General features: G+C 38.3%; 3 protein-coding genes and 1 non-coding gene across 5 annotated transcripts; 2 read left to right on the plus strand and 2 right to left on the minus strand.

The window, feature by feature from the left end:
• Positions 1–436: 436 nt before the first annotated feature.
• Positions 437–8,993, minus strand: tmem120aa (transmembrane protein 120Aa). 2 transcript variants are annotated; one of them, XM_047608041.1, is made up of 12 exons: positions 8,832–8,993; positions 7,530–7,648; positions 6,246–6,377; positions 6,048–6,107; positions 5,870–5,965; positions 5,701–5,790; positions 5,150–5,215; positions 4,961–5,022; positions 4,031–4,123; positions 3,296–3,360; positions 2,968–3,036; positions 437–915 (listed from the first exon to the last, which is right to left on the minus strand). In XM_047608041.1, exons 1-12 carry the CDS (start codon positions 8,907–8,909, stop codon positions 802–804), a joined length of 1,044 nt encoding a protein of 347 aa, XP_047463997.1. In that variant the 5' UTR covers positions 8,910–8,993; the 3' UTR covers positions 437–801. The 2 variants fall into 2 exon arrangements, with proteins under 2 accessions (XP_047463997.1, XP_047463996.1); XM_047608040.1 differs by having other exon boundaries at positions 4,031–4,126.
• Positions 8,994–9,918: 925 nt separating this feature from the next.
• On the minus strand, positions 9,919–15,005 carry styxl1 (serine/threonine/tyrosine interacting-like 1). Its single transcript, XM_047607323.1, has 8 exons — positions 14,752–15,005; positions 14,574–14,635; positions 13,559–13,658; positions 13,349–13,482; positions 12,652–12,797; positions 12,454–12,557; positions 11,572–11,684; positions 9,919–11,062 (listed from the first exon to the last, which is right to left on the minus strand). Exons 1-8 carry the CDS (start codon positions 14,852–14,854, stop codon positions 10,928–10,930), a joined length of 897 nt encoding a protein of 298 aa, XP_047463279.1. The 5' UTR covers positions 14,855–15,005; the 3' UTR covers positions 9,919–10,927.
• Positions 15,006–16,100: 1,095 nt separating this feature from the next.
• Positions 16,101–23,506, plus strand: hepacamb (hepatic and glial cell adhesion molecule b). Its single transcript, XM_047607196.1, has 7 exons — positions 16,101–16,281; positions 17,469–17,810; positions 19,644–19,925; positions 21,013–21,106; positions 21,194–21,264; positions 21,365–21,438; positions 22,886–23,506. Exons 1-7 carry the CDS (start codon positions 16,119–16,121, stop codon positions 23,033–23,035), a joined length of 1,176 nt encoding a protein of 391 aa, XP_047463152.1. The 5' UTR covers positions 16,101–16,118; the 3' UTR covers positions 23,036–23,506.
• trnay-gua lies at positions 22,573–22,661 on the plus strand. Its single transcript is given in 2 exon segments — positions 22,573–22,609; positions 22,626–22,661. It is a non-coding gene; the product is annotated as a tRNA-Tyr (tRNA).
• Positions 23,507–23,700: the final 194 nt, after the last annotated feature.

Consider the following 23,700-nt stretch of genomic DNA (forward strand, 5'->3'; position numbering starts at 1 on the left):
GGAGAATAACTTGGACTTCTTGGTAAATAATCTGATCTTCAAAGATGTAAATACGTCAGGGTGAAGCCCCACATCAACGGATGGAAGAATGAACTCAAATTATATGAGAAATCCTCGTACGAAAACAAAAAGATCCCAAAACTATTGTCTTTATTAGACCTATTTACCTTCTGAGAATAAGACCCTCACATTGTTGTTTGTTTGTTTTGTGTTATTGTATAGTTTTCTGTTGTTATAGAAGCTGATTCTGTTGGTTTTGTCCTCCATCATTGCGTTCAATCAGCTGCTTCAACTCAATGCCTCCACGTTGTGGTTGATATGTGTAATGCAAACAGATCATTTACAAGTGAGTATGAACTAGACGGTTAAAAAAAAGTTCAGTATGAACATATATATTTCATTTTTAAACAGGCAGTGAAACTCAAACACGCTGAGGTATGGAGGAGTGTTTATTTCAGCAGAGCATTTTCTGTGAGGCTAAAATATATCATACATACGTAACAGCTCCCGCGTAACAAAGGTTTTCCTAAATAAATATAATAGTCTATGTATAATCAGTAACGCTTCCTAAAAAAACATAAAAAAAGAAGCTACCGAAACAACCTCACAGTGTAACTTAGGCCAACACAGTCTCTGGTTGATTGAGTCTTGAGGCCACATGAACATGAAATGAAAAGGATTCAGATAAAAGTAGCGGTGCGTGTAAATGGACCACAGGCATCGATCACAGCGCTCTACAGGGAACATTAAAGTTCCTCACACAGGCTGGGAGATTGTTTATGGTGATTCTTGGTTCCTCTCTTATATGCTCTTGGACTTGTCCTGGTTGTTCATGTATTTCTGGTAAACCACTGCCAGCGTGGTGAAGAAATTTCCTGTGAAGAGCACCAGGTACGAGCAGCCGCACATCACAACCTACACCACAGCAAAAAAAACAAACAAAAATAACTATTAAATAATAAAGATCTTACGCAGTGTTAGATACAGAAAATGTGATGTTACACAATTGCCGCTTTTTCTAAGCACTTTACTGCAATAAACACTGATCAGCCATAACATTATGACTATCTGATTAACGTGCGACCTGTCAGTAGGTGGAATAGACCCCTTCACAGTTTGTAAACAATGTGATGTTTCTTGAGGGGCGGGGCTTAACTGGAGGCAAAACATCTCAAGCACTATAGCCTGTAAATGGCGGTTAGCATATTTCAATAGACTGTTGTAGCACGAATGGACGAGGTAAACTCATATTTTAGAGAATATACAAATACACTCACTCTCCGAGACCGTGAGTGTTATTTTAGAAAGTTGACTCTGACCCCTACACTCTCACTCAATGGATGGACGATTTGACCAAAGGAGGACACAGAGGAGATGAAGTCTGGTCTGTCTTTATCAAGTGAAGTCTCTCCAACAAAGATATTACAAGAAGTAAGTGGAACCACTGTGGAGGGTAACGCAGTAAATGTAACTTCTGCTTGACAGCCCCTGAATAATATACAACTAATGTTGTGTTAGCTCGCAGTTAGCATTAGCATTAACATGGAAATTGATGCTGATTCTGATAATGAAGTGGGTCACAGTTTATTTTTGTATGAGGTTATCCATGCTGACCCCTGTCTACTGATGCAAGCTCCTGCAATAGACACGTGACAACAGAGCTGGACCACAAAGTAAGAAGAAGAAGAAGAAGAAGAAGAAGAAGAAGAAGAAGAAGAAGAAGAAGGTGGTCTGGTCACATGGAATGAATGTTCAGGTAGTGAAATGAAACAAAGTAACATCCACATAAAAGCCAGGACCCGGATTTCCCAAAAGAACTTCACATCGTCAATACAATCATCAACGTTCAGTGGTTTTAATGTTGTGGCTGATCAGTGTCTACACATACCTTTACATACAAAATTAATCTGGAATATCTTTTAAATTAAATTATATATCTTTTTTGTATTTGACCGACATCTTTGACCCACAATGAATCTGTTACTGTTGCAACAAAGTGGAAATACAATCCGGAATTGCAAAAGACTGTATTTCTTAAGAGCTTTGCTTAGAAAAACAGGCAGACGAGTAGAGAAAAGGTCGATAAAAAAAAAAGAAAGAAAGAAAGAAAGAAAGAAAGAAAGAAAATGGTGTAGCTACTGTAAAAACTCAAAAATCAACCGATATCTGTTATATAGGGCAGATCCCTAACTTATAATTCCCGTGTCTGTAGCTCATTGTTTACTTTGATATAATCCTACATTTAAGATGTTGGTTTTCACATCTTACAAGGAAGAAGATTAGAAAATTAAGAAAGATTGAGGATGAATTAAAATGGTATCAAACTATCAAGTATTGTAATCAAAACAGGAAATCGACAAAAATGAGATTTTAATACTTGTTTCTCTTGTATACGACTTAACATAAACTGGGTTATAGCTCCATTACCTAAAAAAGTAATTTGGGTTTTTATGATGTTCTTTAGTGAAACACCATAATACTGACAGATATTGTATCTGTCAATTTTAAATATTGTTTCATTTAGAAATGGGTGTACATGTGTATGTGTCATACATCCTGGTTTAAGATGAGTTTGTGCATGACTGTGAGTTACGCATGACTATGAGGAAGTGGCTCTAACCCGTGGGCACTAGTGCTGCTTTCAAATGCAACGTGGGAACTCATGCTTACGATGTGAGTCAAACCCAAATGGTTTTCCCGTTCGAGTGATAAGATCAGCTGCGAGTCATGACAGGACTCCTGCTGGGCAACTGAGGCCAACAGTTAATGTGGGAAAAAGTAGGAAGTGTAAAGGCACGAGAAAACAACGTGGCCGCTGGAAATTTTAAAAAAGACTTGAAAAACTGCACCGTTTGACAGCAACATTACACGAGGAAAGGTCTGAGAATGAGTGGATGCATTAAACGATGAGGACAGTGACTAGATGCACATTAATTAAACTATTGGAAACACTGAAGGCTTGCTAACCTGCCACTCTTTACACTCTGGGAGCTGGAACATCTTGAAGAGCGTGATGCTGTTGTAGAGCTGCCAGAACTGTGGGATGAGGGAGGAACACGTTACTGTTTACATGCTCTAAAAATGTGTCACGTCTACGCCGCTGACTATTCAGACTATTATTATGTTTGCTGAGGGCACGGAGGGCTCTCTGCATCGGCTGTGTTTAAGACTACTCAGTTTACATCCATAGTACATGTAATTCAATTTAAGAATCTGCTTTTGATCTAACTCCTGAATGAATGTCCACTAGCGTTTGGTTCGGCGTCACCATTAAGAACAAGAAGAAGCGACTCACGTGACCGAAGAACAAGAACGGGAGGAGGAAGGTCAAGCCTCTCCACATCCACGACTGGAAACCCTCTGAACACCAGCGAAGAGAAGAGAGAAAGAAATGAGTTCAGATGAACTTAATCTGACGTCATAAAGACGTTTCTCCTGCTCTGTTACGCTGAATAAAGACAGTTCACGGTTTTATTTTAAGGCATAAACAACGCACTGTTTACATTCTGAAAGTGAGACTGAAGCTCGATCGATGACCGATTGCAGCTCGTCATGTGGGGAAGCATCGAGTTTTGATGCCAGAGAGTCACATGGATTCATTCTTTCAACTTCATGAAAATCCATGTGATGTTTGGGGACATTCAACACAGCAAAAACAGAATTACTAGAAAGAAGCCAAATATTCTTATATCCAATCAAATCATCTTGTAGTAAGAATTAAGCTTTTTTTGCTTAACAAAGATTCTTAAAATAAGCACAAAGTTATTAAAATAAGCATGACGTTCTTGTCTCTGAACAAAATATAAGATGTATTTCTTTAATATAAGGATTTTTTGCTTTCTACAATTCTTTTTTATTGTGAACCTGTCTGGATCAAAGTTGTGGACAAACCAAAAACCCACAATTTCAAAAGTACAGCCCTAACTAACTAGTCCCTGTGACTTCAGACTAATAGTTAGTTATTGGCTAAAAGCTGATAGATGATAACAATCAGCCTGCTCACGCTGGTGACTGACATTAGTTTACTCACCGACGGTCAGGTCCATGTTATGTCTTTCTCCCAGCGCCCTGAGTCGGTACAAACAGCCACTCTGGTAGTAGTACTGGAGGAACTGAACAAAGCCTACTTTGCAAAGGAAAACAGAGGAAAAATTAATTCTAATAAACGGATTTGATCTGATTATGCAGTTCTCCTGCTGTGTGCTATTCATCTTGAATTAATCGACAGCCATTCAAAGAAAAACACTCAACAGGCTTTCGAGTTTTTAGCTTCCAAAAACCGACCGTGTCTTTGTAAAAGGAAACATTCTTTTATAATTATCTGCTGGTTTGAGTCCAGGGTTTCTGCAGATTTGAACAAGTGACATTTAAGACTTTTTAAAGACCATTTTAAGACCATTGTGGGTTGAATTTAAGACATAAACAAAGTATGAAAAATAAGGAAAATCGGAGATCCAGAATTACTTTCAAAATAAAGTTGCGGCCAGAGCTAATGAAGCAGTACTGAATGGATGTAAGGATTTAACTAAAGGTAATTTTAAGACCTACAATGCAAAATATGCTCGTATTTAAGACTTTTTAAGGCCTTAAATTGGGATTATCAAATTTTAGACTTTTTAAGACTTTGCAGAAACCGTGGAGTTTTGCACAGACAGTTTAAAAGTAAATTTATTTTTATTTTCCAACTGATTGAACAAGCAACTACTAATGCTCAGTTTTCTCCATATGGAATCAAGTTCTTCATAATAGGACTCGAGCATATTTACAGAAAAAAGGAAGAAATCCCGTTTTTGTCAGTTTTTCCCTACAGAGAAGTTAATATATGAATAAACAGAAGAAAATATTTCTGCCGTACAAAATAACGTTTTTCTTTTTTTCCTCCAGAGTTTGCAGTTGTTCTCTGTAAAATAATTAAGTAAAATAAAGTCAGTATGTCGTGTGGACCTGTAACATCTCTTACTTTGGTACATGCAGTAGGTTAGAAACTGGTTCCTGAACATCTGGTAGAGCGTTCCCTCAGGCCTGCGAACCAAGAAGACGTTTGGTTCAAACGGGGCACAGACACAAGCTTTTCAGCAGCGAGCAGTCAGTGTATCATTAGAATATTTTATACAACTGTGTGAAAGCATCATTATGTTGAAAAACTCACCACGTCAGCATGACTCCAGAGAGGAAGGTCGACACGTAGTGATGGAAAACCCACCAACCTTTGATCCTGGAACGACATGGAGGACAGACACATTATAAGACTCAGGAAATAGACAATTATAATGAATTTTATACAGTTTTTCTATTACATATACACACATATATAGACACAAACAGTACATATATAGTATAGTGTTAACTTGTTTATCTAAAAAAAAACAAGGCTAAACAAACAGAACTGGACTCGTCAGATTTTCCTAAGGACATTTCACCCAAGTAGTTTCTCGGGTTATAATTGACTGAGAAGAAGTTTTGTTTTTATTTTTATCAGACCAGGAATTTGTGGAGCTCAAAACAACTCGACAGTGACCAGAAACTCCAGACTAACGGTGTGACTCCTCCTTTAAACCATCCGTCTCCTGTGGCTAAAATCTGGACAAACTTGAATGAAACATTTTCAGTCCACTCGGCTTTACTTTCATCTTGTTCCTTGGACATAACATGACCTGGATGAACCTTCACAGACACACACACAGTGACATAGTTTCACACCTTGAGCCGTTGCTGATGAGGATACTCTCCCTGATGGTGAGTGTGCAGTAGTACCACACCAACAGGAAGTTGAAGAGAGCATCCAGGGCTCTGAAAGACAACAAAGAAAAAAAGAGACTCAATGACGTGTTCCTTCATCTCAACGAAGCACTGACTTCAACAAACAAACCTGTAGCTGAACAGAAAGCGACACGTGAAGGAGAACACGAAGAGGATGACGGTGAGGATCAGCTTAAACTTCTCGTATTCGTCTTTGTAGGCAAATCTGTTCGGTGGAAATAAACGGAAGTTAACGTCACTGTTCGCTTTAAAAAGCATCTTTGAGGGTGAAATAGAAGGAGACTTACTTGGACTGTTTGTTGAGGAGTGTGACGTTGACGTTTCCTAAAACTAGAGTGAGGTACAACCTGAAGAGGAAGAGGCATTTTTTTTTAAATGGGAGCAGCTTCAAATACACTGAGACACGTTTTTACCGTGCAGCTGTAATTCACTGTTCTCATCCACACACACACACACGCACAATAAACCTCATGACAGATTCATACCCGTTTTTCTTTGGCAGAAAAGCTTCCATCTCAAAGAACGTGTCCGTTCTGTCTTTGATGGAGTTCTCGATTTCAGCGATAGCGTCCACCTCCTCTGGACCCAGTTTGTGTGTTGGAAGGTTTTCTTTGCATCTAATTGTAGAAAAAAAAAAAACATAATTATAATGAATTAATTACAAGTCATTACACAGATCTGGCAAAACATTATGACCACCTTCCTAATATTGTGTAGTTCGGAGGGGTCAGTTTGGGATCTAGTGAATTGGAGACCAGTTAAACACCTTTTTCTGTTCTTCATTTTTTTTTTTTTTTTTAAGTTGACTTGACAAACTAAATCTTTTTGCACGTGTCAATCTGTCCCCACTCGTTAACGGACTAAACAGGAAACGTATAGGCAAGAATTAGGAGCCATATGACCCTGGTTACAATCACAGAACTAATGTCATCACTGCGAGCAGAGCGTGCGCTTTTGTGGCTCAACATTGACCAACAAAGACTCTTTCTAAATCAGCTTTCAGACAAGTGTGCACACACACACTTTCCCTCCATTTAACCCATTTGCTCTCGCACACGAGTGAGTGAACTCGGAGCAGTGGCTTTAAAAATCTCCCAGTTAAACTTTGATTCTTGTCACAATAAAAGTTCAATCTGATCTTAATAGTTCTGAATTTCTTTTCTTTTCTTTTTTTTTTAAATAAATAAATAATAATAATAATAATAATAATAATAATAATAATAATAGTTCTGAATTTCCAGCTGTTGTTTCAAATGTCATAACTTTTGCTGCTTGTTCCACTTTCAGGTCCAGATTAACTGGAAATACTGATAAGAAAAGTCACATTAAACATTAAACTCTAAATTCTAATGAACTTTAAATCTACGCAGACACACGGCCTCTTAACACATGACCAATCCAGCACTAACACTGCACTGGAGATGACCCCAGGGCCATAGCAATGCTTGTCTTGCAATAAAATCTTATCTAGACACACTTTAGATAAACACAACATTACAAGCTCTGGTTTGTGACATTTAGACTTTTTAGAAAATGTAAGTATTTCACTAAATAAACGCCAACCTAAACTAAAATAGATGCAGTTTCCCTTTAAAGATGCAGAACCTGTAATGAACAACTGAATTAAATGTTAAAATGTTACTACCTTGCCTAAATATATCAATGCATGCTGGAGCAGCTGAAGACATTTAAAACCATTAAAATGGAATTTAAAGTCATCTACCAGGAAAATCCAGCGTGCTCTCGTTTAATTTCCGATCAATACTCACTCTTGTAGTGACACAGTGAGCTCTTTCAGCCTCTTCCTCTGACGCGCGATTGCACCGGAGCAGCTGTTCTGCAGCTTGGTGACTTCCTCAAGTTTCTGTTTGTATAGACGGTGGGTGTCCTGGGAGGGAGGAAGAAAGGTCACACAATAATATATAAAGACTCACTGTGCAGTGGCTCTGACGTTATTCATAAATTTGATTTAATACTTGACCCATGGAGATTTATTTACTTTTAGAGCTTTCTAACAATAAGTTGTACAGTAACACTGATGAAAAGTAAACCAGTTCAATGTTACTACGTTTTTATCCAATTTTCAGATACTTGTAGATGGACACGTTAGCAATTATCGACAACACAGTCTCTTTTTGTGGAAGAGACAGTCAATCGCAGTGATAAGATTCACTTTTAAGAGAGAAAAGTGATCATTAATTTCAATTTGGTATTAGATATGTGATTAGATATAACTGGAGAGAAAATGTTGTGTCCTGACTGCACCTCATAGAGAATATTGTACTAATATATCCGTAATACATATAATTGACAGCTATAAAGATTAGAAATGTATCCAAAAGAAATATCTTTATTCTAAAAATAATGTTATAACTTTATAAAACATAAATACATTAGATCTGAGTATGCAAATCCTATACTTGTACGTGAAACACACACTCATAAAAATAGATATGGAAGAACATATATATATTCCTCACAGGGAGGTTTTAATTACATTATAACTAACCGGGTAGATCAATGTAGTCTTTCGCGAGCCTTAAATAATAAATCTAGATATGATTACATGTGATTGTGTCGTAGGAAACAAATATTAATGCCAAAATAGTTTGTTTAATTAATGATTCAAACCAAACCATCTGAGAAAACCAAAAGGCAAATGTCTCAATCGACGGTTAACACACTGTATTAGTATATTATGTAGGTTTACTCAACATTTAGCATGTATAATCTCAACCTGACCGTAATTTATGTATTTATTTATTTATTAATCTGAAACGTAAACCCCAAAGCGCACAAACAGCTGGGTGCTCCTCCAAAATATTGGCGTATTGGGACAAATGTGACAACGGTTCCGGTAAGAGTAGTAGTAGTAGTAGTAGTAGTTCAACATGCTGTAAAATTAAAATATAACTTAGTTTTTTCCTTTTTTCTTGGATGTGTCAAGACAATCATCTTTAGCTGCTGAGGGCGGATCCCACCGCCGCCTGTGAGCTCACCCAACCCGGCTTTTAGCTTAGGGTACACATCCATGGGCAAATATAAAGCTTCATATGCGCTGCTCAACTTACCTGAATCTGTTGGTGGTCCTTCTCTAAATCGCCCCATTCTCGCAAACACTCGGACACACCCGTCGGGCTGAACAGCATTTTTTTACTGTGACATTAGCAGGAGGAGTTGAGAAATACTCCAGGCTCCACGGTGCAACAGTTGTTAGGCTGTCAGTCAGTGTCAGAAATACACCAACGAAGAAGGCGGACTTCCTGTGTGAACGGCTTCAAAATAAAAGCCGCAAAAAATGTATTTATGAAGCAAATAATAATACAAATGTAAAATGTATTATATTATATTATATTATATTATATTATATTATATTATATTATATTATATTATATTACAAAGATAACAACTACACAGATCCATTTCTGTCTTGAGTTGGAGATTAAGATTGTTTTTTATTTTTATTTATTTGTATATATATATATTCCTAGATTTAGTTAGAACTGCAAGTATAATCATTATCAGTTATTTTGAGTGAAAATTGTTGTCACCAGATATATCCTATAACTATTACTATTATGTGGTGTTACTGAGATGTTGATATAGATGCTAATATAGTATATATATATTAAATGAAAGAAATAGCCTCACTTAATATCCTTATGTATCTATTTATTTTGTTTATTGACTAGATTTGTGAGCTATCAGTATTTTAATTAAGGCATTCAGAATATTTTACTGCAACATTAATACATGCTTCTTTTTTTTTAATGCATGCACCAATGTTATTGATGTAACACTGAGAGCCAGGACTAAACCATAGACAGCAATGTGCCCAAATTGGACTTATTTTTCTAAAGAAATTATATATTTTTTTAAAGGGATAGTTAATTAGATGTAAACATTCTCCTAATTTACTTAAAGCAGTATTATGTTATATAAAATATAAAAGTACAAAAAATACAAAAGGTGCAAAGGTATGTTTACATGTGATAAGTTGCATGTATATGATGAAGGGTCTGCAAATATTGTATTGCTGTAATTAAATGGTTAATTTAAACTGAATGAAACAGAACTTTATAATGGAAAACAACGTGTAGAACTTCATTTATTTATTTTCTATTTTAAAGTCGTTTTAGTGTTTGAGACTTTTGTGCTTTTATTCTTTAAAGGCGTATCCGGTTTACCTCAGCTAACGGTCATACGTTGTTTATCGCTCGACGTGGCGCTTCGTCCAATCACATTCAACCCTGATGATCGTGGTGATCATCTCAGCCAATCAGCACCGAGACCTTTAAATGACCTCATGGGAGCCGCTCTGCCCTGAGTTCAGCCTCTCAGGAAGCCCCGCCGCTCTTATAAATCTGATTACGCCTCGGATAATAAGCCATGCGCAAACAGAAACGATGCTATTTTTGTCACACATATTTTTCTTTGTGAGAGAGGTGCGGTGTTTCCAGCAAGGTGAATTTGAGAACAACAAACTGGTTACACGTGTAGTGGGGGTCTGTATTTTTGGAGGTGATGTTATGTAACTGGCCTCCCAAGTGTTGTTAGCACCTCTGGGGAGAAGCCATATATGTACTGGATCACAGCTAATGACACACAGATAAGTCATTAATATCTCATTATGAATACAAAATAAAAGAAAACATAAAAGAGAAAAACATTAAAATGTCAAATACTGTTTGCGTCTTTTAATTACATGCATTTATTTTCTAACTTGCTGAAAATTTATGGTTAAAATGTGTTTTTAAAGATATCACCGTATGGGGTTTTGGTTCTCCTTCCATTAAAAAAATCCAACAGTGTATTTTAGTCTTATTATAATTAATTACCTTGTGTGAACAAATTAATTTAAGCTCCCTTTTAATGAAGTTATCTAACTTGAGTCTACGCCTCAGATACCCAATAACCCAACTAGACTAGTAAAACAATATTGAATTTAAACTAAATATTTAAATATATTATATAAAATATATTTTTTAAATAAATATCAATACAGTTATGTTGACAATTAACAACATTAATAACCAGGTAGCACTGTTTTTGTTACAGACTATGTGTCTGATCTAGATATAACAAGGCTGCAGAGTTTAAAATGTCTCTCTTTGACAGAAAGGACGTCTCCGTGACAACGCATCATCGTCCTCGTCTTTGAGATCTTTCACTGAAAATGAAGTCCGGAGAGATCAGTCTGTTTGGTTCCTGTGGTGTGAAGCTCCCACTCAGACAGCTGCTGCAGAAACCCAGTGTTGGGCCTCATGATGGCTTTACATTTGAGCACGAACCTCCAGGCCTCCTGAAAAAAATAAAAGTTCTATGGTCAAGTTCAAGTCTCTGGGCAAAGAAGAAAATGCAAACAAAAACTAAAATTTAACATTCAGGAATAGGATTAGACTTTGAGGCAGACTGTTCCTTGAAGTCTCCTTCATCTAACTCTCTCTTTCCAAGCATTGGAAGTAAAAGGAAGTAAAAGGATACAGGTAGCAGGTCCAAATTTCAGACCTGCTAAAACATGTCGGAGGCTTCCTTAGTATTTTGTTAGGCAAATTATTAGATAAACTGAATATGAAAATGATGATCTGTGGTTTTGTAGGAGATATTTACTGGATGAATAATAGTATCAGGTAGTGCCAAAGTGTAACTCTCATGAAAAAGTACATTAGTCCGATTTTCTTTTCCTGTTGCAAATAAAGAAAGTACAGAATCTACATGTTTATCTCCAGCTTCATTTCATCTGAGAGTTCGAAGGCTCTTTTAGCACGATTTGTCCACACACTGACACTAAACTAAATGATCCCCACTCGCCTCCAGGGTGTATTTGAGGTGGTGCATCAGGAAGGCAATGGTCATGGCGCTGCAGCGGCTTCTGCCCTGTCTGGAAACTATCAGCACACGAGAGCCCATCTTGATGTGTGAACCTGAAAACAAAATCAAAAATATACTTCTTGCATCTCCCCAGTCTATGTAACGCGTTTATGGAAAAAAACTGAATCAAAGTTGGTCTCTGAGGAAGAGATTGCACAACACGTTTTAGCTCAACTGCTGTTGCATGTTTTACTGTGAGTAAGAGGCAACAGTAACTTGGTTTAGGAGGTCACAAAATATTTGGTTGATTAGGCATTTCTATATATATATATATATATATATATTTTTATTTCCCCCCACAAATTGAAATGTCTGAAGACATTATCTTTCCTTGAGCACTTCACTCATTCAGAGATACAGCGCACCCCAGTAAATCAGACCTGTCAATATAAGCCTCCTGTAGGCCCCGCCCCATTGCTGCTGAGCCAATCACAAGGCTGCATCACACACCGCCTCTCTCAGGTTCCTCGCAACTGGTCGAGAGCCTATTCAGTTCCCGGGTGAAATCCCAGACAGAGGCAGGCTGCAGTATTATGGCCAACCTACTGTTGCACATGTTTGAAATTAATATTTGACCCTAGAACCCAAAATGATAATAATTATGTATATTTATCAGTAGCACTGGACCAAATTTAATATAGTACACATATAGCAGGTCCCAACTTAATCTCTACTTATCTCTAAGGCCCCTGGTTAAGATATCTTAGAAATATGGTGCACATCTCAAGTGTCCTTCTGCATTTAACATTTATGCATGTTTATTCATGTCATTAACACGCTACTTCTATATATGAAAGCTTGTTAATTAAAGGGCTCACCTACCAATAAAACTACAAATCCTTTCGAAACTTGAATATAAATCAGACGTCACTGAGTCGGCTGCGGGGATGTTAAGGATCGTCTGGTTCCCCTTAATGGACCTAGATCTAAAAGAAGTCACAGTTAATTCTGGATGAGCTGAAACTGAAATTAAACGTTCAGTATTTTCTGTGATATTTCCAGTGTCTTGTCCTGCCTTACTCCAGAGTGTCGCTCTGTGAGATGTTGATGACGGCGCTGATTTTCAGGTCTTTGAGGATGTTGGAGTCCATGCCTTGTTGTTGGTCACCCATATACAGCAGCCCTGCTATGATCTCCACCGGGTAAATCTTCAGGTTTTCCAGCTCCTGACACAGAAATATATTAAACTGTTGTTTTTTCATGCAGAAAAATCTCAGGATTTGTCTGTTTTACTGAAAGAAAAATATTTAATCCTGATCTTTTTTGTTTGTTTGTTTGGATCTCATGTCAAAACCTGGACTAGTTCACTTACAGAAAATATCCTCTATGTCATTTATGAGCATCTAAACAATCTGCAAACCATACAAATAAAGAAAATATTCACTTGAATTTTATTTTAGTAATTTACATTAAATTGAAATATGTGACTGTGTGAGGCTGAGTTAAAAACGTGGCTGTTTATTATCTAGTGATGATGATAAGATGGGTCCGCGTGTAAACTGTAGATGCTTGCAGGAATTCAGACTATGCAAACTATGTAGTCTCTTGAGCTGTGTGCAAAAATAAATCATTTTTCTCCAACTACCAAGGTGTGTGGAGGAGGAAAAACTATGCGAAAAGGTCAAGACTCCAGGGAAACTTGTTGTATATGGAACAACTGTATTATTATTTATTTCCAGCACCAATCGATAATTAAGTTTTGTTTGTTTTGTCTTACCATGATGGTGTAAAGGATTTTCTCTGTCCTTAAAAAAGGGTACAGAGCCGAGAACTTCTCAAAGCCTCCTCTCACTATACGGACCGGGAAGAGGCTCCTCTCAGCCAGGACCTGAGCACAGTCAGCTGCCCTGCCTACAAAACAGAGAGAATTATCATTACAGTGCATATGGTGCATATGAGGAGCACTGTGATCACTTCTGATGGGTACCTCGCTCCTCTAAGCAGTTTGTGTTGCTGTCGTACACCACCACGTGATGCATGCTGTCCACCTCCAATGCCTCTGACAGGAGGAAGTTACCCTTTGAATCCTAGAAAGAGTCATGCAGAAAGTTTGGACACAGTTATATCTAAAAGTTTAGACACGCTTTACAGTTTTCTATGCATAACTGTGGGATACTCAAATGTTCAGGGATGTAAATTAGTTCAAATAAACTAAAGTATGGGCAGTTTAATCAACACACGCTGATTAACTGCACCCAAGTCCATTTACTGAACCTGTTATACATTTAGAGTGCAAGTCAAATAAACCCTGTCCTCCAAGCTTTCACAGCAATCAGAGGCTGGGTCCAGGTAGTTACACTGGATGAGTAAATGTTTCCTCAGGAGTGTTGTAACTTTACATTAATCCCTCTAAAAAGGACAAGTCCCTTTAATTAGAATCCCTGCAAAGAGGTGAAATCTGATGATGAGGTCCTGCTCCTCAAGTCCTATAATACAATGCATGACCTTAAACTAAGATGTCAGGACCCTATTTCAACCCTCCCCGACATGATCAGAGGTGATGCTGGAATATCAGAGATGCTAGATATTAGATGTCTTTTGTAGTAATAGTAGGTGCATATTAAGTCTATTTTAATGGCTGTTTTTTGTCCTAATCATGGACTTCCAGCAGCATTTAAAACGACCAAACTTCTGCATGTTTGTACCCATTAGTCTGAGACTAGATTTCTCCCTTATTTCTTGTGTTTTTTGGTGTTTTCCCTCCCTCATGTCTGTTGTTACTGTTCTGGTGCGAGTCTATGGCCTTGGCAATACAATTATCTCCTGCTCTGCAATCAGCCTAAACACCTGAAGCCTCTCCATCTATCATCCATCTATCATCCATCTATCATCCACTCCTCTCCAGGTCAGTCGTAGTGTCTACCTGCCTTCTCTTCTTCCTCACAAAACTTCTGGATCTGTGTTTTGCATATACTGGATACAGTGTTTTATTCTGCACGTACCGTTTTGACATGTTTAGCTGTTGGGATGTGACTTGTGTAGTAATCTTGGATTTCACGAGCATCTAGAAAAAGAAATAAAATAAAAAAATAACTTGATTAAGTGTATGTGGACGAACTCTCCATGCTCTGGCTTTACTAAATAATATAATAAGTATCTGAGCTGACTCCCTTCTCTTACCGATCAGACAGAGGTAGTTGATCTCTGCCAGCCTCGGCACACAGCGGCGCTGGTTGAGGACATTGTAGAGCTCCAAAGGTTCACACATTAAGATTTCAGCCATTGAAGGAAGAACGACAAGAGAAACTGTTAACTAGAAACAAACATTAAGAGGAGGTAAGCGCGGCCTGTGGGGTAAATATACAGTAGCACCTCCTGCAAGTGAGCACGCTGTCTTCACCGCTGTTGTTTGCATTGGTTCTGTTGCTAAGCAACAGTGTGTCTTCCCTCATTGGCGGTTGGTGATGACGTCATGTCTTAAAGGTGCAGCCATCAATTTTCTTGCCCGCACAAGCTGCGTTTTTATCCATTTATGCATGAAGAAAGTTTTTTTTGTTTGTTTTTATTGATCATACAAGTAATTAACCCTTTATAACAGAACGGATAAACCGTTAAATAATGTTTTTCTTTCTATATTTCTTTCTTTTTTAATTGCCGTAATTCAACACAATGGTTTGCGCTTCTGACAAAATTCAAAGTGTGGCTGAACACTGGTAAGTCATGCTTTTGTCTGGAAGACCCTCGTGACATCTCAAGGATATTACCAACTTGTTTTTTTTTTTTTTTTTTTTTACCAACTACTTCCTCCAAACAACTCTATCTTCCTGGGGCTCCCCAAGAGGTGCGCCATTATTACCGTAATGGCAGCCGTAAAAGGTTAAATATAGGTTAAATTGATGGGAAATATAAATAAAACATACCCAAGTATGAACTGAAGGAGCCAATTAGATGAACCATCTTCAAGACACCTCAAACTAATCCAAAAACTGAGCAAATTATTATCAAGGCATTCACTGTGATGACTTTGAGGCCTTCAGAGACCAGCTTCATAATATGTTGGTATTTGGGATGAGGTAGACTCCTGGGTCTGTGTGATTGGTGTCTTCTTTGGTTTGGTTGAACTTTGATTTTCTTTTGTTCTCCTATACCTGCATTCACTCACACATAGACATGCTATAACTGTTATTTACTAATTGCACATTTGGACACCATTAAGTGACTTATAATAATCCCTGAGACGCCACTGATTCCTTTAAATACTGTTTGTTTTACACATTCGTGATCCTCAGAGGGTTCATCTCCATGTTTAGTGAGCCAACAGTGTCCTAAAATATCAATTTGCACTTGACACACATCACACACACATACATTCACGCTATCATCTTCATATTGTGAGTTTGTTTTTCTAAAATAATAGTTTTTCCGATGAAATGCAGAGCTGACACAACTCACAAAACGGACGTCTGGACACACACACACACTTTTGTCCTGCCTCTACAGTGGCTTTTGAGAACAACACGTACTCAGTCCCAGCAGAGCCTGAATGAATGACTGTGTCCTCCGTCCTGCCCCGAGTCGCAAATCATGCTGGTTGTCCGGGAGGAAAACAAAGCTTGAGACCCAAGATGAAGGCGGAGAAGGACGCTCCTTCAAAAGCCAAAACTATTTACCAGATTTTATTGCTCGTATGTCTCGGTTTCTTAAATTCGGGTAGGTCAGATTTATACTTTTATACATTTGATGCACGAATGACGAAGTAGTTTTGCCACTGTGTTCCAGGCATTGTGTCTGTAGGATCTTGTGAAAATTAAGTTTCACAAATGGTAGCAAATCGTTATTTTGCATGTTCCTAAGTTTGTGCAGTGCAAATATAAATATGTAAATACTTCTTACTGATGAACACCAACTCACAGCATGAAACAATTAGAAGATGCTTTCATGATATCATGATTTCCAGCTAAAGTTGATTAATTAATTCTTGGAGAGAGAGGAAAATCCTAGCAAAAACTGAACTGAACCAACTGGATTTGTGATTTTTAAAGTTGGATCCTTTGTCTTTATTCATGTACAAACAGAGCATGACAACTATTTGACACAGTGGGACGCGACCGCAGATTTCTGGTCAGTTTGTGAAGCGTTTTGCATAATCCAGCATGACTTAAATTGACCAAATTCCCTGAAAACCGAACTTTGCAGCCCTCACAAAGGTAGTATTTGTTGTCGGGGTGCTGGATCGTCTTAGACTGCGTGGGTGTTTATACAGTCCCGAGCCCACCCCTTGTAAGTAACACTGTAATTGTGCCTTGAAGGCTGTAGCAGAAGCAGCGTTTTCAGATGTTTTCAGCTGTGGCCGTGTGTCATCACTGTCCTGCCATTGTTGTGGGTTAGCGGCGGAGTCACTGAGCCGCTCTGTTTCTGCGGAGCTAGCATGGCGTCTGGATTGCTCGCAGTGCTCTTTTCATGAACTGCCAAGAAGGAAATTTTAACAAACAATCCCCACTTTTGTTGGCCCATCCCAAAGACTGACAGCTGTTCCCATGGTGATGTGGATCTGCCATGAAAACTGGCCCCAGTGTACAGCAGAGACGGGGCGTGTATTTTCCACGGTGATAGTCACGAAAAAGACTAAAATGTCCAGCTACTAAAGACTATAGCTGTTAATAATAACTGAGCCCAGTTTTTAAAGCAATAATTAAATTAATATTAGAGGATTTTACAAGGTTCAGGAGGTGCAGACTCATGAACAGTTCATACTTCCTAAAACTCTGGATTTTTAAACTTTAATTACCATATATATCCCGCACCTCGTTTTTTGTGTATTAGTTGTATTTATTTCTCTGTATTCATTGTTTTTTGCAAAGTAAGGATTTCATATCCTCTTCTTTGTTTCCCTGCAGGTCAAGTGCTGGCAGTGAACATGACTATCCCAAACACTCTCATCAGAGGCACAGTAGGAGGGGAGGCCCTCATGTCCGTCCGCTACAGCAGCTTCAGCTCCGACCCGCCGGTCATCAAGTGGGAGCTCCGGAGGGAAAAGGCCGTCACGGTGGTCCAGTCGATCGGAACCGACATCATCGGGACCCTGAGGCCCGAGTACCGGGATCGCATCCTGGTGTTTGAGAACGGGACCCTGCTTCTGCACAACCTGAGGCTCTCGGATGACGGGACTTATGATGTGGAGATCTCCATCACAGATGACGGCTTCGCAGGAGAGGGAAGCATCACGCTCACTGTGGACGGTAAGGAGGATAGAGTTTATTATAGAAAACATACATATATAGTAGGTAGGGGGGTCCCTACTTAATCTCTCAATCAGTTTGGGGGTCCTTGGAATGAAAAACGTTGAAAATCCTTGTTATATTGCATGATTCTGCCATGTTTTCACATTTTACTCTCTTTAGTCTCATACACCTGTCTCTGACTTAGACTAAAATCCAAATCTCATCTTTGATTTCTCTGATTTGCTGGTAAATACCATGTCTTCATACTGCAAAAACAACAAGCAAAACAAACTCACAAATTTGTTGGACTTCTGTTGAAATGTGCAGCTTATAAGGGATTTATTATATTTGTGTCATTTCATAACAAAATGCTGCAGTCTTTTGTCATGTTTCCAGTCTTCCTCTCCAAGTTCAGGAGTTGCATCTTGATTACTGGAGCTTTTGGAGATATCTCAGACTAGATTTAAGCTTACCACCACCAAAAAAGGGAATCACAGTTTCCTTTAGTCTGACTCTGAATGCTGAATCGATCCACTGTTCACTCACTGGTCACATTTTAAGACCTTGCTCATCCACAGAGGTGTTTTCTATTTGTCTGGTTGCACGTGGGTGAAGCTATGCTGGGAATCATATGAGGTCAGACTCCATTAATCGATGGCGACGCTCCATTTAGTTGAATACGTAGTTTATATTTATATAAGTGTGTGTGGAATTTAAATGACCGTCAGCTTAGGTTTACATGAGCAGGATGGGATATTGTGTGTGTTGAATGAAAGACAAAACAAAACCGGCACAAGCTCACATAACAGCGTGAGTGAAGGTCACCTGTGTCCTGGAGAAGAGTAGGAGGGAGAAACAATGTCCCACAGGAGACATTCTGTCCAAAAGACCTTTTCTTCTTATTTTACTGCAGAGAATTTAATCCCTTGCCAAACGATGACATAACAAATACAATACTGACATTCATGTGAAATGTCTCCATCTGCAAAATGTCACTTATATTCCACTTTATTCGCTTTATATTTCAAAATGCAAGGTTGAATTTTCACACATTATACTGTCCCGGTGCTTTTCGTCGATTTAATTGTTCAGCTGTGAGACGGTGACTAGACAAAATACAGGACAGCTCCCTGAGCGAGAGGCTGTTTGATTTCATGTTTGTCTTGCATCTAATGGACATAATGCCATACTTTTATTTTGTAAATCTTCTAGTTTTCCAGCATGTGTGGAGAAAAAATGTGAAGTTTACAAATTTGAAAGATGCAGCTACAGAAAAATACTGTCAACACATACTAAAAACGTTTCAACAACAACATTTGCTTGTTTGAGACGAAGAAATGACAAATAGAGATGCATTTTAAATTTGCAGCACGTGCTTTAATTCATAAGTATAGCTGTTCTTTGGTTTTTAGGTAGTATTTTCTAAGAAACAGACCCCATATAAAGCAAAGGCCCCATGATGGATCCTTGGGGTACACCTCAGAGACACAAACAGGAGACTATGAACAGTTATCAATCATTACTAAATCGTTATGGGAATGGTTTATTAGTAAGAAGAATTGCAAATTCAGAGATTGGAGGCACCTTATCCGATGGATGTTTGAATTAGCACCATATTAACCTTTAAATATTGATGACGGGGCTGTAGTGTTTCAGTTACAGCTTGTTCCTCATGTCCAAAATGCCTAAAATCTTCAAATACGATAAGTAAATATAAGTTAATTGTTGCATGTGGAACCACAACAAGCACCAGATCATAGTGCATCAGCCATGGAGGACAGAACGTTTACTTTTATTTGCTGTTTACATCTGTTCACATGTTAAAGTCTTCTGTCCCTCATGTACATCCAGAACCTATATCCAGACCGTTTATCGACATGGAGACGTCCTCTGTGCTGGAGCTCAGTGAAAACGTCCTCCTCAACTGCTCCCACGAGAACGGGACCAGGACCACGTACAGGTGGTTCAAAGGCGGAAAGCTGCTGACCAACGAGACGAGGTTCGTGTTGTCCCCCGATCAGAAGCTCTTGACCATCACGCGGGTGCTGATGGCAGACGACGACATCTACATCTGTGCGGTGGAGAACCCCGTGGGCAACATGACGAGTCTGCCCATCAGACTGACTGTCTACAGTGAGTCACACTGTCCATGTTGTTGGTGGCTCTATTAACCATAGACAGGTAGTTTCACTGTGAGGCTAAATGTTTACATCAGCTAACATGTTGGTGCTAAGCAGGAAGTTTAACGTTTGATGCTGGTACTAGCAGCAGATATGAATCTCAGTGGTTGTGCAGGTGTTTTGTGATAAACCAAAGCTGCGGACAAAGTCTTTGACCAAATAATGGAGCAACATGGGAGACACATTAGTCATGGGAGGTATTTTTAGATCAGATTTCATGACAAACCATCCAACAGGTGTTGAAAATTTTCAGCTAAAGGGTCAATGTGTAATTATGGAACTTTTTGAGTTTAATTTAGTGTATATATATATATGTATATATATATATATATATATATATATATATATATATATATATATATATATATATGTATATATATATATATATACATACAATTGAGTAAATTGAAACCGAAAGTTGAAGTGATAAATCCACACTTGACTCAGACGCTACTTTATATTAAATAACTAAGAAAGAGGAGAAAGAACAAACCTTGGAGTAGATCATATGATTTAGATTTAGCACAGTTCATTGAGAGGTGTAATAGCATGTGTGTAATGGGTAACTTATTAGTTATTTTCCATATAAAATTTGATATATTGCAAAAAAAGAAACATCTGTCATGATTATCTCAACTTAACAAAAAGAACATAATCAAAATAAGCTCATTTTATTATTGTTTAGCCAATTAGAAGGTGGTTATTATTAAATTTGGAGTTGACATTTTAGTGATATCTAGTCATTTTTTTCATTTATAAGTGATTGTTTCCAGAATAAATAATTATGGATTTTGTAAAAACATGATCATATTGAACATAGGCAAAAATTTAGTTTAATAAAAATTTATGCACGATATATCCTATGTACTTCAAAAGTTACATATTGACCCTAAAGGACCAAGACTGGCATCCATGTCATATACACATGATAATATATTTAGCTTAGCTTTACTCACAGGCTCTTTTAATACGTTTTATACTAATGTGATCCCGTGTATTTTTGTGCTGTTGATAAACTGTATTTTTACTTATCCCACCAGAAAGAAGTTCCCTCTACATCATCCTTTCCACCGGAGGCATCTTCCTGCTCATCACTCTGGTGACAGTGTGCGCCTGCTGGACGCCGTCTAAGAAGTAAACTGGCTTTTAAAGCAACTCTGACTGTTTTTTTTTAAAAAGAGACAAAAACATGAACGGACTGGTACAATTTTGTCTTTATAGGCCGCGTCATCCACCCAGAAAGTCCCTCACCAGGTTTTATGACTCTCGTCCCACACCGATCAGTCACACAGGTAAAACCTCTCACCTGTCACAAACTGTAACCTAAGAGTAACGACCGCATGGAGATTAGGAAACGTGTGTGACGGCTCAGTGTTTTGTGATTTGCTGCAGATGACGTCCTTCCAAAAATGACTGAGCATAATGGGATAAATGCAGTGACTTCACTTTACATCCTCCAGCAAAAGGTACGTCTTACCAGTGAGACACTCACAAACCACCTAAACAAATATCAGGCCGTGACACGATCATGTAGGAGCAATAAACGCTCCAATACTCACTGCAGAGTTTACAGTCCACTACTCATGTCTCCCTGTGGTGGGCTATAAAGCTACTACCGCGTGAACGTTTGACTCAGTGTTGACGATCTATTTTGCATCTGTTTTGCATCTGTTTGAGATGTGAACAGCTGTGAGTTCACTTCCTTTAGTAGCTGGTTTAATAGCAGAACACTTTCAGTTATTCTTAGGTCACTGCTTCACAATAAAGTTTCGGAATAACGACGAGAATATATTTAGTGAAATGTTTTTACTAATACATACCTATGTAGTGAAGGAGATTCCTCCTCTGCAGACTTTACATTAATTATGTCTGACCTTCTACTGGCCTTGCAGTGGCTGTGCAAGTGTCTTTGGCCTCCGATTTATTACCTGAACCAGCCACAGCTGAGATGATACAGTCTCACAACATTGGTAGTGACGTGTGGATCAAAACTGAAATATCGTTACGTCCGATACCAGGTCTTTATGCTCTAAAATCGATTCTCATATCAAAATACTTTGATACTTTCGATACTTCAGTCATTCAAGGTAATGTAGAGTGGAGAGTAACTGAACTATTCAGTTGTTGCAACACAACAAACCTTGAACCACAAACACAGAATATGAGGCATTTATGATGAGGAGGACAGAAGAGGAGAGAACAGGGTCAGAATGAAGTTTTCATTTTATAGTAGTTCTTAAAATTTAAGCAAAATTTTATTTTAACAGTCTTTTTTTTTTACTTATGTCTTTTTATAGTGTTTGAAACAACATTTTCTATTTGCTATATAGTAAATGAGGCCACTACCTCAATATACTTTAATTTATTTAATACTTTAATTTAATTTAAAATAAATCAATAAATACATTACTCTGATATCTTGTATTCTTTATGATGATTTGAAATACACTAGTTTTTTAGGTTTACCAGACACGTTAGTGTGTATTTACATGAAGTATCGTTATTGGATCGATATTGCCAATACCAGCCTGTGTCTTACTCTATTAAACAGTTTCAGTTTTTTTTTTTTTTTTTTTTTCTTAAAAAACACCCACCCGTGCCCTTCGATAGCTCAGTTGGTAGAGCGGAGGACTGTAGAGGTTCTGTGACAGTAATCCTTAGGTCGCTGGTTCGACTCCGGCTCGAAGGATGAGCTTTTAATGTGTAAACACTATGGAACAGCATCTGTCCTTTGCTCGAACTGTTTCTGTTTAATCTAAAGTCGTGCATAAATATTAAAATAGCTGCTCACAAACACCTTCTTCAAACTCGCACAAATCTGCTCCTACTGTATTTTATTTATTGCAACATGTTAGTTTGTTAGTGTGGAACTGTGCTGATGTTGTCACGTTTTCTTTTTTTGTTTTTTTACAGGATCCCTCCACAGACGACTCTTCCAGCAACAGCATCGGGTCCCCGACTGAACTCGACAACCCTCCGTGCTACACCAGCTCCCCGAGATACTCTGGTCCTCTGCCCCAGTCTGCTGGGTCCCCTGCTCGTGGCTCACATAGATATACCTGAAAAAAACAAAACGCAGAGAGGTCACGTCGTCCTACTGAGCTCTGCACACGACTCTGAGGGGTCCTGCTGCACATACGCTTGGAGTCTGGGAGTTTTTGTGTCATTACTGCCTGTAACTTAGATATAAGTTGTTTTTAAGGTGAGCAGCAAAATAAACAAACAAATAAATAGATGAAGGCAGTGACACGTTTTAGACGAGCTTTAAAGCCGCTCGTTGAGGTTGTTGTTGGCGATGCTGTGGAGAGTCTGAGTGAAGCTGAGGCGGCTTCTCTATCACTGCTTCGTTTGTTGTGTGATATTTTCTGTTCAGTGAATTTCAGCGATGACTGTAATATTTTTTGTGATATTTTAGTTTTACTAGATGATTTAATGGCAGCGTAAAGAGAGAGACAGGGACCGGTTTGGAGGTTTAGGAATTTTATACTGTAGAAATTGCAATAAAATAGAGATTTTAATAAAACGTGAAAATTCTCTGTTGGCACATCTATGTCTGTTATGAGCTCTTCAGCTCAGGTAAGTGACACCTGGTGTAAAGCCTCACCTATAAAAACTGAACTGCACTTAATGAGCCCTCAGGATGTTAAACATCTGAGACTCTCACAGTCAGATTGAAACTAAGGAAACTTTTTGAGCGAGAGATGAAATATGTCTTCAAGAAACACAAG

The sequence above is a fragment of the Mugil cephalus genome, chromosome 15 (genome assembly GCF_022458985.1).
Source record: "Mugil cephalus isolate CIBA_MC_2020 chromosome 15, CIBA_Mcephalus_1.1, whole genome shotgun sequence".
In the NCBI taxonomy this organism is placed as follows: domain Eukaryota; kingdom Metazoa; phylum Chordata; class Actinopteri; order Mugiliformes; family Mugilidae; genus Mugil; species Mugil cephalus.